This window comes from Stylophora pistillata, chromosome 8 (genome assembly GCF_964205215.1).
Source record: "Stylophora pistillata chromosome 8, jaStyPist1.2, whole genome shotgun sequence".
NCBI lineage: Eukaryota > Metazoa > Cnidaria > Anthozoa > Scleractinia > Pocilloporidae > Stylophora > Stylophora pistillata.
This window is the reverse complement of record NC_142526.1, coordinates 21,069,045-21,081,507: the sequence shown is the minus strand read 5'-3', so window position 1 is coordinate 21,081,507 and position 12,463 is coordinate 21,069,045. Positions and strand designations below refer to the sequence as shown.

General features: G+C 38.3%; 1 protein-coding gene and 1 pseudogene across 1 annotated transcript; one reads left to right on the top strand and one right to left on the bottom strand.

Annotated features, from left to right (window-relative positions):
- Nucleotides 1–48: 48 nt before the first annotated feature.
- LOC148725437 (uncharacterized) lies at nt 49–2,655 on the top strand (annotated as a pseudogene).
- A 3,536-nt stretch (nt 2,656–6,191) lies between these two features.
- LOC111332215 (uncharacterized) lies at nt 6,192–9,925 on the bottom strand. The gene is made up of 5 exons (XM_022937513.2): nt 9,708–9,925; nt 9,470–9,610; nt 9,155–9,364; nt 8,900–9,073; nt 6,192–7,201 (listed from the first exon to the last, which is right to left on the bottom strand). The coding sequence occupies exons 1-5, from the start codon at nt 9,762–9,764 to the stop codon at nt 7,133–7,135; spliced, it is 651 nt and encodes a 216-aa protein (XP_022793248.1). The 5' UTR covers nt 9,765–9,925; the 3' UTR covers nt 6,192–7,132.
- Nucleotides 9,926–12,463: the final 2,538 nt, after the last annotated feature.

Here is a 12,463-nt window from a genome sequence, read left to right as displayed (position 1 = left end):
GGAAAGGTACCCCACCATGGAAACCGTAACCCCATGAAAATCTCAAACATGCGCGGATTACATTACTTTGCAACACTACTTGAGAAAAAGAACGCGGGCTCGTGCCGTGAGTTGTTTACATGAAAGTTATAGATTTTTGTTAATTAAATCACCGGCCGACTCGCCGACGATGAGATCTGATGGCACGTAAAAAAGCTCACGGCAGCCAAATTTTCTTGCAAAAATCAGCCACCAGTCAAAAAGAAGCCGAGATAATATGCGAATTATTCCGAAGAAATAGAAAAAAGCAGCGTTGCAGTGCAAGTATGCAGCTTTTTAAGTGAAGAAAAACTCGATCGACTCGAGAGAGAGTGTAAGGGTTTGAGATTCGAAAACGCCAATCTAAAAGGAACAGTCAAAACCCTAAGACGCAGTTTAGGCAAGTGTTTTTCGGGAGGGAATGGAAATGCAAACACTTGTAAATGTCTACGAATACTTGAGCAATAGTGAAAATCAGACCTGAAAAAAATTTCAGGCCTGTACGGGATTCGAACCACTGACCTCTGCGATACTAGTGCAGCGCTCTACCAGCTTTGTTGTTCTACGAATACTACTGCAGATTGTATGAGCCACAAATTACGGTGATTGATTTTCATTCCCATTCTGACATTTCGCCGGTTGCAACTTGCGCGATCGTAGTTGATACCACTTTTAAATAGTATTAATCATAAACGGATAACAATCTCATCAAACAGAAGCCGAAAAATAAAAAAAAATACCCTCGAATGTTCAGGTAGATCAGTCGATATGGCCGCATAGTCAGTAATAAATGTACAGGCAAGTTAATTTTTCGGGCAGCAAATCATGACGACGCGTATCTTTAAGTGTCCTACAGTATCGAGAGTTTTATGAGTGAAGTTTTAAGGCTTAATTTGGAAGTTCTAACAAAGATGAACAAAATTATCTGAACACGGACCGCCGTGGAAACGTAATAGTTATATTTTCTAGTCGGGCATTTTTACTTTGTATTCTTTGTTTCCATACTCTATCATGTGAAATCCGTGAGTTACATTTGACTAATTTAAAATGTCACCGTTCCATAATTTCAGTATTTGTAAAAAGAAAGAACATCCAATTGAAAAAGGACGCGTTGAGGCTCTAAATACAACTGAAAAAGTGTCAAAACAAACTTACGTCTACTGAAAAAAAAGAAAAACAAGTCGGCAACAAGCTAAGGGGGACAAGATCTGCTTCCTCTAAACTGAAAAAGAAATTGCAGGGGAACAATGAGTTTGTCAAAAAGGGATATTCCCTTGTGGAGACATTTGCACACGGTAACAATGGATACAACCAAAGAACTTTGATGTTTATGGCTTGTGTGAGATACATGCAACATGCATCTTTGTTATCTTATCAAAAGGCACCTGTAGCATTACATCTGATTTTCAATATTCTGTTTGACTGTAGCCCCCCAACAAACTTTGTTGTCTCCCCAAGTACACTTTCTGACTGGAATGTTCTCTTAGGTGAAGCAGACAAACTAATTTTACGGAAGCGCTTTTCAAACTCCAAGTACGATTTTCATCTCTGGAGTGATGACTCCCACAAGGGAGGAGAAGAGAGGCACATAGTAGGTGTTCACACCTGGTGCCCTATAGAGAGCAAGCCTCAAGCTTATGTCCTAGCAAACAGCCTTACAGCAAGCGGGTCTGGAAGACACCAGTCTGATGTGGATTATCATGTTGTGAAAAATGAATATGACATCACCAATGTTTCAGGGTTGGTTGGGGACAATGCCTCTACCCAAAAGGGAAAAGTAAATGGTCTCTTAGCAAACAACACCAAAATTTTTGGAAAGGAAATGTTCTTTGTAGGATGCTACCCACATGTACTAAACATCATGCTGAGAAGAATGTGCCAGGCTGGGTTAGGAGCAAGGGGTGACATGAGTAACCCCTATGTTTGACAATTGCTATATAAAATATCTTGGCTCCATCATGAGTGTCCAAGCCAATAAAAAGTTATGTATGTTTCTCTAGGTATTCTTAGTAAAAAGCCATCCCTTTCTCAGACATTCACTGACACAAGGTGGACATATTACTATGAGACTCTCCAGTGGTATCTTAAGTATGGAAAAGCTTGTCTACAGCTTGCTGAGCATCTCCTTCAAAGATTGCCAAAATCAGATAGCCACCACACTATTTGGTAAGATGTCATTAAGATGGCTCAAGTCCAATGATTCAAGTTGAAATCAAGTTTTTGTTTGAATTCCTTGACAAGTTCATCATTCCATCTCTGAACACATCCCAAGCTAGTGATGCAGAACTCGGTTTTACCAGTGGTTACCTTGCACGATTATGGCCAGCAACTGTTTTGAAGCATCATGAAACTTTAAGTGAAATGTTGAAGTCTCCATCAGAACATTTTCCTGTAACATCACAACTGGTAAAGATGTCATTGAAAGACCCAGCAGCTATTGAACATTTTCACAAACAAGTGCAGAGGCCAATGTTACAAGAAGCACTTAAAGTAATCAAAGATCATGGAGCAGAGTGGTTAACTTTTCCTAAGTTGTTTGGAATGGGAGCTGATCAGAGATACCAAAGTCATTTCTGGCATTCGGTTTTAAAGCTTCTTGGAATTCCAGTCAGATCTGAAAATCAAAAAGAAAAGTCAGTGAACAATCCCTTTCATGTTCATAGACAAAACATTCTCACATTGGTCTCAAAGGACAGAGTTGGATTAATTAAATGGGCCACTCTTTGGAAATTAAAGGAACCCCAATTGCTATGTGAGATCAAAGAAATGACTTTATCACAACAGAGCTCACTCATAAGTAAAGAAGCCACTCCAAACCTGCTTGAGCTCTACACCCAAGCACATTTTCAGTCTTCCAGTTAACAATGTTCTTGCAGAAAGAAAGTTCAACCTTTTGCAACTGTATCTTAATGATAACATGTCAGAGTTATCAAAACAGGCTTCAATCACACTTGTTGAGAACATTCTGCACAGTGTGTTATGATGAGTGGGTTGTAAGTCACGTAATCTCCTGGATCACATGCAGTGTGAAACTACTGAATAAAAAAGCTAAAGAAAAGTTGAACTCATAACACAGTGGAAAAACCAACACCAGGACCACTGAAGCCGCACATGAAGTTCACGAAGAAAGAATGAAAGAATATGCCCAAATGCTCACCACTGACTTTTTGCAAGAGGCAAGAAAGAACTTAAACAAGATTAGAGAAAACAGCACACATGGGCCACTTACAGCAAAGGATGTTTACCCTAAAGCTTGGATAGAAAAGAAAGTAAACAATGACTTACTGGATATGATTCAGTCACTAAAAGCTGATGGTCGCAAACTTAAACTTCACTGGAAAGCTTCTGCCAAGGGAACATCTGCACTGGAGGGACAAAGGTCATTCAGCCCAACAGTAATTGAGGGAGTTACCAGTACACCTGATGGACAAGTTCCAAGACTCATGCAGCTAGCAGCGCTAAAGGTGTGGAACTATGGGGAGGAGCTACCAATTTATGATCTACCAAGAGAATGCCAGTTGTGTTTACAAAACTTTCCAAATGTCTTCCAACCTCCAACTACTTGTCTTTCCAGGTCCCACATGACTGTACATACTATGCCATTACCTACACATGAAGAATAAAGTAGTCATGGGGGTGGCTCAGTAATTTTTATCAGTTTTAGTGTATGTAGCATGTTAGCTTTGCAATATTGTAACTGGTTTTGCAGGTATAAGTAAAGTGCATGGAGCCAAAGCTGAGACATGCATGTATTTAATCATGCTGTATTGGATTTTGAATTAAATGAATTGAACATTACATTCAAAATGAACAGTAGGTAAATGAACCTGTAATATATGTGATTTTAAATCGTTATGCATAATTGTAGCTAAGTAGAATATTAAACAAACATTGAATGCTGTCACTTCACTACAGCAGTTTAAGACCATAATAAATGTAATATTTAACTACATGTAGATTATATCATTATAAAGTTGCACATGTATAATGAAACATATTATTAGCAGTAGGTAACTTTTAATGTGATAAGTACACGACTTGTGTATAGGTGTTCTTGTACATTAAGTGAATCATTTTGTACAGGAAGGGCAAAGCTAAGTGATGCAGCCAATGTTATGTTACATACAGTTAGTGTACAATGCATAACAGTAATAAATTAGATTTAAACTCTGGAACTGTTAAAAATGTGCCAAGTTCATTATCCTGTCTTTCCTTATTCTGTGTAAAAGATAAGTAGTACAAATCTGACCCGTAATGAATCCTCTCTCCCCTTTAAACGATTTTCTTCTCCTATTAAATATCTACATCGATGCAATTTTTTTTCATATACAGGCAACTTGTCATAGCCTCTAAATCTGGACCAACACAAATATGAATATGCAGTGTGGTCGAAAAACAATCAGTGTATTGGTCGATCCTCCGCATTCAAAGCGCCCAAAAGAAATAAGCATTGATTTAACAATCGATATCAGTCAAACATCATCAATAGTACCAACGAGTACCCGAGAAGTGATTGATAATTAACTGCTCTTGGTTCCTGTTGACGAATAAACTGGAGTTCACTCTCGATCTCGGGTGGGCGATATTGAATGTAAGCTAATTGACCTATAACCACCAACACCCCTAAGATAGGGTCAAGATAACCTAGTTTATAATCTTACCTCGAGCATCGCGCGCTCGCTTTACTCAGTCGATATATTTCATTCCTCCATGACATCTCGAGCGCGCGTTAAAAACATGAAAATAACTTTAATACGAACAACAGTGGACTCCAAACCTCAATTTGCCTTGAAACTACGATGCCAATTCTTGAACTTGTCCGTTTCGAAATTCCAAATAATAAACACCACGCGCAATGAATGACAAAACAGTACGAAAAAATAGCATTTCTACCACTAAGTCGATGAAAAGAAAAAAACTAAAACGGTAGAATCCTTAATTCCGTTGTATTCTTCGCGGTTTAAGTATTAAAATACCAGAGACTTTGTGTTTGGATAAGATATTCAACGGTAAAGTTTTAAAAGCGTAGATGGGAGAAGTAAACACAAGAATGGGCGTCATCTGCGCATGTGTGAAATTTTCCTTAACTCACGTGCGTACGCTGTTCCGTGAGGCCTAAAATTAATTAATTACTACCCGACCGAGCGCTGCCACGGGTAGTTTTTCTTTTTTTTTTTCTCGCGGTTGCGAAAAAATAATTTGTTCGCGGCCGAACGCTGCCACATGGCCGAGGGCTGCCAAACAAACCCAGAATCAGTGTTATCCCTGGCCGGAACATATGTCCATATACAAGTTACCCAATGGAATTTTGTTAGGTTTCTAAGACAGTTTAATAGAACCTATTTCACTCTTTATACCTTAACATCAGTGAGAATATTCTCCTTTCTTTTCTGTGCGCCGGGAATTTTTATAAAAATCAAGACCTCCAACCAATTTTTTCTTCTCATGATCTTTCTGTTTGATTCAGGACTCATTCAGGGGGACTGATACTTTATGGAAAAAAGAAATGTTAGACACATCCAGGGATTTTAAAAATTCAAGGTGAAGAAAGGCTCTCTGAAAGAAGAATATTCTTCCCAAGAAAACAACACATTGACTTAATTGAAGTTTGCTCTCAGTTGTTTGATCTAGGACCATGTGTAAACAACAAGGTGACTGTATCTTCTGATGCAAGTACATGCTACTCCAAATAGTGGATGTATCCAATGCAGGCAATTTCTTCGTAAGAGAAAGGGTGACACAAAAGGACTGAAACAGGCACTCAGGTCAAGTTCAGTGGGTAAGGGAGGAAAGGGCAAGAAGAAAAGGAGAAATTAAAACATTTCTCCAGCAATGGTTTGCTGTGTCTCTAAATACCTGGAGGGAGACAGGGCTCTAAGGGGCCGACCATTTAACCTTTGAGGGAGGGGGGTGGGTGATTTTGAAAAATTTCCTGCAAGCACTTGTTGGAAGAAAAAAACTGCATGCAGCCCAAATGTAACAGAAAAAATGTACCAAAAAATCGGAAAAAAATATCCTGCACACCAGATTGCTAGAAAAAATTTTTTTCTGATGACCAGAAATCACCCACCCCCCCCCCCACAAAAGTCAGCCCCTAAGCCATGGGCCCCAGAAAGAGCATGGAACAGGAAGGAGAGATTCTCATCCTGAAAAGTCATTTAAATAAAAACCAGTTATCCAAAAAGAACACTTTAATGAGCGACTTTTCTGCTGTCTGTTTGATGTTGTATGTGGCTTTTAAAAAGTATAAAAGCTTAAAAGTTTACAATATGAATAGGCTTTGAGTTACCATACACAGGGGTAGCAAATAGCACTTTTAAGAAAATAAATCCATAAATTCCCAAAGGAGACACCTGTTAAGGACTTGGGAAAGGGGAGTTTGGAAAATAAAATGGACTTTATCACACACTATAAATTTTTCTTAATTCCTTGACTGAAAATTTCAATGAGCAAGTATCTCAAAACCCTTAATTATTTATCCATAAAAGTAAGAGAAAACACTAGAATTTTCCTTAAGTTTCAACTTCTTTTGAAAAGAAAACAAAGTTATCCTTCACTAAGACATAACCTTCTATCCCCTTAAGATCTAAAAACTTAATTCTCCTAGCTGATGGCAATACAATCCTTGTTGACTAATGAAGAGAATTTGGTCACATAGTCCGACCAAAAATTCCCTTACTGATATTACTATAATTTTTGTCACCAGTCTGTTTCAATTTATATCAAAATCATAACAAGTACCTAGGATTGATCCATCAAAGAAATTAATTAAATCAAGCCCTTTGCCAACCCAATTACCAAAACTCCAAAGTCTCCTATTTTATTATAATACAGAAAAAAGGTTCTGTAGAATCTCAGGATTGATTTCTCAAGGAAGGGAAAAGGAAAGATAAGAGCATAAAATTGGTTCAAAGTTGTCTATTTGATCTGGGTAGAAAATGACAAATCCATTTTAGGAAAACCATTAAATGATAGATAACTATTATGCTAAATAGAAGCTGTATATGGCCATGCTTAAAAATGTTACATATGCTCTACTGTTGTATATACTGTACAAGATCTGTCCAATTGTCTTGCAGTCGTAAAAGTTGCAACATTTAAAGTACAGTGAAGATCAAGCTTTGACTTCCTCTTGGTGATCTCCATTAGTAGTTTTCTGCCTTTTCAAATATTCTTCACCCTCCTGAAAAACACGCGAAGTACAAGTCAGACAAAATCAGCAATAGATAAGTCATCAAACAAGTATGAATCTATTTTTCTCCTGAGAATTTCATGATTGTATGAGAATTTAATGATCGTGTGCCTCCAAATGGCACCTTTGAAAGTTGAGTTTAGAGCCCTCGAAATTATAAAGTATTTTGTTAACCCTTTAACCCCAGTGAAATAATTCCCAATTCTCTCTTGTAGCTTCTATACATGGTCTTGTTAATTATTTGAGAGAATTTGGTGCTATATCAAGAAAACACTCTTTAGCTGAAAACATTCAATTTTGTCACCTATTTGCTGAATAATGCGTTGGCCTTGTGCAATAGTTATTTGTGAATAACTTTTAAAACAGTTGAAAGGTTAGAAGAAAATTCCTCTGATACTGATATTATTTTTAAACTTCATGAGCTCACTCATGGAAAGGTGGACAAATTGGGAGGGGATTCATTGGGTGAATCTTGGAAATAATTCAAAATATTTTTGAAGCTTTCACCATTCTAGGTGATTTTGGATTTATTATTTAGGGTCATGACTTAAATTGAATGGAGATTTTTAGTTTAGGTATAACACAAACTGAGAAAATCTTCCTGATCTATAAGTAATAATTTACAGTTTAGACATCTGTTTGTCTAATAGTTTTTGGATAAGTTTAGTTATTTTTAGGAATGTATTAAATAACCAGCCTTTCCCCCTGAAAATATCAGTCAAACAGGTTGTCATTTTGTTATTTATGCCAAGTGACCTTGAAAAGATGTTAAAATAATCCTTTAAAAACATGTTTGCCTAATTGAAAAAGATAACATGCAAATATACCATAAGGCTTTAGTTCAAGTAATAAAATATTTTCAGTTACTGAGGTGATCTACAAAAACTCCGTGATTGTGGCAAGATATAAATAACTCTTTAAAAAAATACAGGAAATTCAAATTGCCGTCACTTTTTCCTGATAAGCGTAAAAAGCTTGTCACGAAACGTCACGTTAATGTTTAAGTGCTTCAAAGAAAGCCAATAACCTTGACAGATGACGCTGAAATAACGAAGTTTCCCGTTTTAATAAAATAAATTTCTATAAGAACAGCATTTCATAGTTAGTTATTACGACTGATCCATGTCGCGCAAGGAAATTTTTTTTGATAAACACGCGATCACGTGTAAATGAACAAGGGAGGGAGGGGGAAAATTTTCTCTATCACTCGCGCGAAACATAATTCATGGTGTTAAGTTTATCACCAAAGCGTGGCAACCGTGTGAAAATTCAATAGCTACTTGTCTCATGAACAACTATGACAGTAGTGACCTAAAAACAATAGACTTCCTTTAAATGAAATAGAATCGCAGCGAAGCATGCATCAAATGCCAAATGGCGTGACAAAGTCGATAAAGTACATTTCTGATCAGACGATGTCAGTTTTTCAACTAACATAAACCAATTTGACGCGTGGAAACTACTAGAATACACAAATCTTAGACATACCGTGCAGCGTTCAGGCCTACAGAGCCCGATTTTCTCAGCGAGCGGAAATCATTAACATAATCTGAATTTCCATGTGACAATGGCAAACAACCCATAACACGGAATTTATTCAGAACAGTGTTTTCGGCACAAAAGCAGCGGTACCTGAAAATCGACTTACGAATCCGTAAACAAAAAGTCACCGCATTTTTTTTCTCTTACCTCGACAGTTTCTTGCATAGTTCCTTTCCGTTTCAGGTCTGGTTTATCATCTTCTTTATCACCATTCTGTTTATCGGCTTCGGTTTCTTCGATAGCTGCTTTCACTGCTTCGGTTTCCCCACGTGTTCCACCGTCAACCGTATGGCCCTCGTTTTCCAAAAACTTTTCACCTTCCTAAAAAGAAATTTATACCATCGATAAGCAAAAGAAAACTCTTTCACTGGCAAGTTAAAACAAATTTTGCAGTGATCTCACCGCAGCGGTCACAACCATAGTTCCATCGCGTTTGACAGCTGGTTTATCTCCTCCATCCTCTTCGGAGTTTCCGTTCGGTTCTTCTTCTTCTTCTTCATCGTCGTCGTCTTCTCCGCTTTCCTCTTGATCGCCTTCATCCGTCTCTTTCATAGCCGCAGTCACTGATCGCGTTTTACCGCGTTCTTCATCTCCAAGGAGATCGCTTCCCTCCTAAAAGTGTACAACATATTCTCAAAAACGGGCCGCTTAGAATCGTGAGTTTTAAATTAGTGGAAAGAAAGTGAAACCTACCAACTTTCGAACTCATGATCTTACCTGTGCGGTCGCAGCCATAGTCGAAGTTCTTTTCAGTTTGCTAGCGGCGTCATCTTCGCTTTCCTCAAGTTCTTTCTGTTGTGCTCTCGTTTTTACATCTTCATGAACCTTTCCGTGCTCTTCAAGAAACTGTTCTCCCTCCTAAAGCGAGAAACAGAAATCATAATTCATCCTCTGCCGGAAAACCATACGGTCAAGATGCTCTGCGGTGTTCGCGCGCTTTCGATTTTCTCCTCACCTTAGCAGTCACAACCATGGTAGAGTCCTTCTTGAGTGCGGGTGCTTCTTCGGCCATCGAGTGGAAATGAACCGTCGCAAAGTTACAGAAAGAAAGAATAAAGCCACAACTATAGCAACGAACAAAAGCGACAGCAGAAAGAGACAGAATTGAAAGATGCCGCACTAAAAAAAGACTTGGATGCAAAATAAACTCTAAAGCGCGGAAACGCAAAGGGCGCTTTGGATTGGCTTCTTACTTGTCAACAGGCACAATGCCAAGAATTCTGATTGGCTGTCTTCATCTGAAGTGCTTTCACGTGTTTAAAACTGGCTTTCTTAGCGTTCTCCGATTTCCTGTCAAGCGCTCAATAAAAACACACCAGACTTACTCAGGAAAATAAACGATCTTCCGCTTGGCATTCGCAGACGAATAAGTAATAAATAAACCAACTTGGACCAAATGTGGGATCATCAACAGATCATTTTATACAGTACACAAATGATAACGGAGTATTGTGAATTTGGGACCTATGTGCTCAGCACCTGTGCTTGTTTTGTGTTAAACAAAGGCTAAAGATTTCGGTTTTTACAAATGGCAGAAACAAAGTCTTCTGTTGTTCACCAATAGGCAGTAATGAATGAAGCCATCTGTTTGACAGAATACATGAACGTCTGATTGGCGGAGAAAAAATACAATAACACACGTGTGTAAAACAACTATGGATGACGTTAAACTTGACCGTCGCGACAAATGCTAAGCTGGCTAGCTAGCTCTAGCTAATTTTATTCATACGTAAAAGTCGGATAATACAAAAAGGGACTAAGAAAAAAAACAGATAACTGACATTAATGGAAGAAATACAAAATCCTTGATAAAGTGATTAAATACAAGAAAAGAGTCAGAAAGGAAAAAGGATCAGGGGGCCCCAACCACCTTCCCAAGTTCGCCCTTAGTAGTAAAAGTAGCTCGCCCGCCTTACAACTTCGCCCCAAAGTCTTTCAACTTGTTGCCTTAGCGAGCAGAATGTACTTGTGACCTCATTCATTTTCTGTCGAAGCCATAATGTATTTTTATCACTACGCAACATCCGGGTAAAAGAATAACTGCACTTTGCACTTTCCCGGACATCGAAATCAATCACGATTCACGAGTAAATATGGTGATGGTTTCGATAAGGCCCTGGGAACAAGTTTTGACCAATACCTGCAACCAACGGATAATTTGCTTATTTAGAAAGCCTCAGAGACGTTACTCAAATTTGTAAAAGTCATTCATCGATCATGACATGTTGCATAACCTTTTATTTGAATACTCCCTATCAAGAATCAGTAATAAACGGCAAAAAACCATTAAGCTAGCTCTAGCTATATTTAATATCCACTTACCAATATACACGGTATGAAGGATTATTAGTTACGTGAAATGAACCAACTCTTTATTCAGTCCAGTACAAACGAAGCTACAGAAACTAACTAATGGAAATGGGGTAGGATAGGAAAACGATTTACTTCTCTTACCTTTATTTTGATCGCCGCCCAGCTTTAATGCATATTATGTATATTCTGTGCTTAAGAGAATCTATATTATTTGAAATAGAACTATATTCATGATAATGGCCACGACCAAGAGAATATAACTGGAGTTTATAATTTCTTGCCGCTTCATACGTAATCCAAATGAAATCAAAAGTAGGGTTTTTGCTCGGAAGGAGTGGGGGAGACGGAATTTAGAAAGAGTTTTTGAAAAGTATGGAAGGGGGTATTATAGACAAGAGGGGAAAAAGTGGAGGCTTAGCAGATCGTGCAGGATGCCAGCCGTCCTCATAGCGTGATAGCTGCAGGAAACCCGTGCAAATTAGCTCGTATCACAGGCAAATTACTTGCCGGCCGCATCAGGCTGCCAGGCAGGCTACTAGGGAAGGGCTGGTATAGGCAGAAAAAATTCATAATGATAATAATGATAATGATTATCTAATGACAACGATGACAAGAATAAAAGTAAATGTAATAATGACAATTATAATAGTATTGACAATAATGATAGTACTAATAACAATATATTGCGTAGCTGGCAGTTTTGTGTGCGCTAGCGCTACAGCAATAAGCGAGTCAGAAAAATAAGCAAAAGAAACATCGAGGTTAGCTTGCCGCACTGAACTCTGGGAGCGAAGGGTGGAAGAATAAAATTCTCCGTAGGTACTCTATTTCGCTAAATGTGTCCGTTAAGATTTTTAAAATTACATGCGCTCACGCTAAAGAGATAGTTATGCAAAGAGTCCTTTACTATCATCCCCTATTATCTCCTAATGATTTTCTTGGGAATTTTGTCCGTGGAACTCATCGAGATCAAACTGTTTCACATATTTGTACGCCTGGCCTAGTTTTTGCGAGATCTCCCCGTGTTTCGGTAACATGGAGATCGACAGGACATTAAGATAAGTGATATCATCGGCTACGCCTCATCAAAAGCAAGATTTGACGCAAAAAAAGGGTGTGCCTTGTAAAAATTTTTCTGTAGTCCCTACTTTTCGTGCGCATCATACCCAGAGTTCCGCGAGACCCACTAAAATCCTTCATTTGTTTCAAGGAGTTTTTTTGACTCGCGCAATAGACTCAGCTGAAATGAAGGTGCTATTCGCCGTCTTTTTTAAAATCGACTTTTCTGCTCGATTAGCGCACGCAAAACCGCAAAGCCTACAGAAAACTATCGGCATAGCAGGTTTTTTTCCATTCACGGCTTCGCTGGTCATAAAAATAGAGTAGCACTCCCAAAAA